Raw genomic sequence first — 5,707 nt, forward strand, 5'->3', positions numbered from 1 at the left:
GCTGCCAAGCGGGCCCGGTGGAGACACGAGCGGACACTTTGCGCGTCCGCGCAGCGTCCGGAGACGTAAACCTGCCGCAAATATGTACCGGGTTTTCGCAACGGATAGCTCGGTTACTTTGTGTCGCGCCGCTGGATGTGGTGTCAGACCTATTTTCAAGTCACGGCGGACGCAAACGGTCGGCGTCGGAGATGCCCTTATGAGCTGCAATCCATATTTCTCAAATACAGTTATGCGCAACATAAATTGAGTATTGTCTGACGAAACTGAATCTATCCAGTCGCCGATTTTGTCTGGGCAAAGAAAAGGCTACGACTACGAGCGAATCCACTGTTGTGTAGGTCTTGGCTTGGCGGCGCTGGAATGGACCGCCGCCGCAGCACGCGACTCCGTTCCCAAATCCGCGCAAGTGAGGTCGGGGCCGGAGCCGGACTCGACCGCCGCCGCAGCCCGCGCCTCCATCCCCGAACCCAGGCGAGCGAGGATGGGGCCGGACTGGCCCGCCGCCGCAGCCCGCGCCTCCATCACCAAATCCGCGCGAGCGGGGAGGGCGCCTCCTCCATGACCAGCCGCCGCGCCTCGCCCGCCTGCCTGCCGGACGACGACGACATCCTGCGGGAGATCTTCCTCCACCTCCCGCCTACGCCGTCCTCGCTCGCCCGCGCCTCCGCGGTCTGCACGCGCTGGCGGGGCCTCCTCGCCGACCCCAAGTTCCACCGCCAGCTCTGCGCGCGCCACCGGAACCCGCCACTCCTCGGCTCCTTCGTGACCGACGACCACAGCCAGCGCATCGTGTTCGCGCCCATGCTCGACCCGCCCGACCGCATCCCACCTCCGCGGTTCGACCTCGGACGCTGCGGCCAGAACACGGACGTGCTCGGCTGCCGCCACGGCCGCGTCCTCGTCAAAGACCGCATTCCTAACGTGGAGGTCATCGTGTGCGACCCCATCACGGGCGACCAGCGCACGGTGGCCTTCCCACCCGACCTCGGCAGGGTCTCCGTCAACGGGGCGGTGCTCTGCGCCGCCGCCGAGTCCGACCCTGGCCACGTGCACGGCAGCTGCTACTCCAGCCCATTCAAGCTGGTCCTGGTCACCATGTACAGAAGGCACCCGAACCAGCTCCTCGCCTGCGTCTACTCCTCCAACACCGGCCTATGGGGCGATCTCATCTCATCGGAATCTCCATCCGACATCCATGGCAAACCCGCCGTCCTCGTTGGCAACTCTCTCTACTGGCTGTCCGTGATCAATGGCAGCATACTCGAGTTCGATCTGGGCGAGAACAGCATAGCTGTGATGATGGGGCCTCCTGTTACCCATACCGAACACTGCATAAACCAGCAGATCATCAAGGCTGAGGATGGCGCCGTTGGCTACGCCAAGTACCCTCTCAAGCAACCCTGCAATTAAGATACAAGAAGTCTCTTGTGTCCCCAACACACCTAATACACTTGTCAGATGTATAGGTGCACTAGTTCGGCGAAGAGATATTAAAACGCATGTGGTATAGATGGTGGTAAACGGTAATTGCAATCTGAAGTAAATATTGCAGGAAGTAAAGATGCAGTAAAACAGTAAATAAGCGATGTTTGCAGTATTTGGAAACAAGACCTAGGGATCCTACTTTCACTAGTGGACACTCTCAACAATGATCACATAACTGAATAAATAAATGCTACTTTCTCACACTCTCTTGTTGGATAACAAACATCATTCATTGTGTAGGGTTACAAAAGCACACCTCAAGCCGGAATAAACAAGCTCCACAACATCCGGAGTTCATATTAAAATAACCTCTAGAGTGCATAATAGACCGTTGCAATTTAGACCGAGTACTAACATAGCATACACACTATCACCAATAGCTATGAAAGGGGGGAATAGATCATATCAATACTATCATACTAATAGTTAACTTCATAATCTACAAGAGATTACAATCATAACCTACGTCAAGTACTCACTACTAGAAATCCCCAAATTCCCGACGGTCAAACTGAATAGCCGACGGCCCGTCGGCTAATATGATAATAACCGACAGTAGCTTAATGGCTAACGGTTATTAGCAAACTCTCGGGTATGACTGCAAATAACCGACGGTATGGTCAATTGCACGAGAGGGTGTTACCAACTCTCGGCTATCTAATTGAATGGCCGACAGTTTGTACTAATATTCGAAGGTCATGTTGCTACTCTCGGCTATGTTCTAAAAAGGCCGACGGTCGAATTGCAACTCTCAGCTATTCTTGGTAATAGCCGAGGGTCCAAATGTAACCGTCGGTCATAGTGAAGAGGTCCGAAGGCTACTAGTAGTAAAGTGGAAGTCTTATTTTAGGTGCATTATTATTTTTCCTACTTTTTAGACCATATTTATAATTTTTGAAAAAATGAAAAACAATAAAATGTATGTGTTTGAACTGTCCCAATCTTTGATGTTTATATATATTCTTGATAGGAGCTTCCAATATACATGAGTACTTAAATATGTATTTTCCTTGCATTTAGAGGTCTCTTTTGTGCATATGTAGTCGAAATTGTATATATCATAAATAGTTAGGTTTTCGTTCAATTTAGCATAATAGTAGGGGGCCGTCAATTTGTTCCTGTCCGAGCATTTGCCAATAAAATTTCTCATCCTGCCCGGGCGGAAAGTTCAGGTGTTTATCTCGTAAATTTATATTTATTTAGTTTATTGTCCTATTTATCTCATATCATAAAAGATTTCTTTTGGTGAGGAACCCAGCGCGCCCGCGCGCATGGTTGAAATAAACACGACGCGGGAGATTTGGATGCGTCGATGGAAAGTAAACCGTGTGCTTATCTTATATATGTCCCCAATCTTCGCATCCACTACGCATGATCCCTCCCATTTATCTTCCTCCTGCGACCTCCAGCTCCCGTCCTCGGCCAATCTCGCGGCACACATGATGCCCGAGCCCAGAGTCATGAGGCGAGCGTCTGTCGGTGTCCATGCCGATTGCAGATGAGGGCAATCTTTCTCCAACACATGACGCAGTCCCGGCATCTCATGCTCAAGGTCGCACAACACGCCGAGTCTCCAGATCCTCCAGCGAGGTAATCTCGTCTCTACTATATCTCCGTCCATGGTTTGTCTCCTCTAATCCTGTACTTGCCATGGCCTCATTGCGCCGCAAGATCAGATCGATGGTGGCTGTGTCTGGCAATTGCTCGTCCGTTTCAACTGCTAATCAATCGGCTTCTCATCTTGATCTACGTACAAAGCTCAGATTCATCTTTTCCAACTACTAAGAGCAGGTCTAACAGACCCCGTAAAAGGGGCAAACCCGTATAATAACCGCCGATTTGAGGGTTTTGGCTCTACCCGGCCGTCTAGCACGCCCCGTAAAAACGGTCCACGAATCGTTTTTTGCTGTTTTCGAGTACGGGGCGGGTCGTCGCCCCCTACTTGTGCGGGGTGGGAGCTGGGATAGTGGGCGAAGCCAGTATCCCAATTCCGAAAGCGCGCGCGGACATTTCAGTTCCCCCCACCCGTTTTCCCCCGCGCGCCGCCGCCGCCACCCGCGCGCCGCCGCCGCAATCCGTCAGATCCGTGCCCCTCCGCCGTCCGCCCAGCCTCGTCGAGGTTCGTCGACGCCCGCCGCACCTCCGCCGCACCCCCGCCGAAGTTCCGCGTCCCTCCGCGCGCGCCGCCCGCCCTCCCGCCGTGGTCTTCTCCGCCGGTGAGTATTCCGCCGCGTTCTTCTTCGTTGCCGCCGGTAAATTGGTCGGATTTGGGGCTGATGTATGGTACACCGTGGTAGATGGCTTCGGAGGATGTGCACATGGCGGATTTGGACGCGACGTCCACCGATTGGTCGTCGTCGGATTCCGACGATTCGGATATCGACGAGCTGCTCAACGACGATGAGACGGAGATGATGCTGCTCCTGTTCGGCTTGAAGCAAACGGAGGACCGCATGAAGCTGCTGGATCAGCGGAAAGGATCCGTGATGGGGCGTATGTGCATTCCGCGGAACCGCGCGCTCGGCCACGAGCAGCTGATGCAAGATTATTTCGCCGAGGTACCGACCTATCCTCCCCGCCTCTTCCGTAGACGGTACCGAATGCGTAGGACTTTGTTCGAGAAAATCGTCAAAGATTGCGAGGCAAATTACGATTATTTCAAGCAAAGAAGAAATGCTCCCATACCAAAAAATTTCTGCCGCCATGAGGGTTATTGCATACGGTATACCAGCAGATTATACCGATGAGTACCTTCGCATTGGTGTGCAAACAACCACGGATTGCGTGCGTATGTTTGCCAAGATGGTGATCAAGTTGTATGGAGAGAAGTATCTCCGAGCTCCAAATGAGGATGATACAAAAAGGCTCATGGAGATCAATGAAAAGAGGGGGTGGCCGGGGATGCTTGGTAGCTTGGATTGCATGCATTGGACATGGAAAAATTGTCCAAAAGCATGGCATGGCATGTATTGTGGCAAAAGCCGTGATGCTACCATTGTTCTTGAAGCTGTGGCCTCTCAAGACTTATGGATTTGGCATGCTTTTTTTGGATTGCCGGGGACACTCAACGACATCAACATCTTGAATAGATCCCCTTTGTTTGCAAGACTAGTTAAGGGTGATGCTCCACCTTGTAACTACAAAGTTATGAACAATGAGTACACCATGGGGTACTGATGACCCACAAGTATAGGGGATCGCAACAGTCTTCGAGGGAAGTAAAACCCAATTTATTGATTCGACACAAGGGGAGACAAAGAACACTTGGAAGCCTTAACAGCGGAGTTGTCAATTCAGCTGCACCTGGAAACAGACTTGCTCGCAAGAATTTATCAATAGTAACAGTTTTATAGCAGTAGCAGTAGTGAAATAACAGCAGCAGAGTAACAGAGACAGCAGCAGTGATTTTAGTAAACAGCAGGATTAAAATACTGTAGGCACGGGGACGGATGACGGGCGTTGCATGGATGAGAGAAACTCATGTAACAATCATAGCAGGGCATTTGCAGATAATAATAAAACGGTGTCCAAGTACAAAGCAATCAATAGGCATGTGTTCCATATATAGTCGTGCGTGCTCGCAATGAGAAACTTGCACAACATCTTTTGTCCTACCAGCCGGTGGCAGCCGGGCCTCAAGGGAAACTACTGGATATTAAGGTACTCCTTTTAATAGAGTACCGGAGCAAAGCATTAACACTCCATGAACACATGTGATCCTCACATCGCTACCATCCCCTCCGGTTGTCCCAATTCTTGTCACTTCGGGGCCATTGGTTCCGGACAGCGACATGTGTATACAACTTATAGGTAAGACCATAAACAATGAATATCTTGATGAAGCAATAACATGTTCAGATCTGAGATCATGGCACTCGGGCCCTAGTGACAAGCATTAAGCATAACAAGTTGCAACAATACCATCAAAGTACCAATTACGGACACTAGGCACTATGCCCTAACAATCTTATGCTATTACATGACCAATCTCATCCAATCCCTACCATCCCCTTCGGCCTACAGCGGGGGAATTACTCACACATGGATGGGGGAAACATGGTTGGTTGATGTAGAGGCGTTGGCGGTGATGGCGGCGATGATCTCCTCCAATTCCCCGTCCCGGTGGAGTGCCAGAACGGAGACTTCTGGCTCCCGCGACGGAGTTTCGCGATGTGGCGGCGTTCTGGAGGGTTTCTGGCGACTTCGACTTCTCCCCGTG

The 5,707-nt window shown here is 51.4% G+C and overlaps 1 protein-coding gene across 1 annotated transcript; it reads left to right on the plus strand.

Moving 5' to 3' along the window:
- Positions 1-363: 363 nt before the first annotated feature.
- Positions 364-1,413, plus strand: LOC127314952 (uncharacterized). The gene has a single exon (XM_051345494.1). The coding sequence runs from the start codon at positions 364-366 to the stop codon at positions 1,411-1,413; it is 1,050 nt and encodes a 349-aa protein (XP_051201454.1).
- The last annotated feature ends 4,294 nt before the right edge of the window (positions 1,414-5,707 follow it).

This window comes from Lolium perenne, chromosome 7 (genome assembly GCF_019359855.2).
Source record: "Lolium perenne isolate Kyuss_39 chromosome 7, Kyuss_2.0, whole genome shotgun sequence".
Taxonomy (NCBI): domain Eukaryota; kingdom Viridiplantae; phylum Streptophyta; class Magnoliopsida; order Poales; family Poaceae; genus Lolium; species Lolium perenne.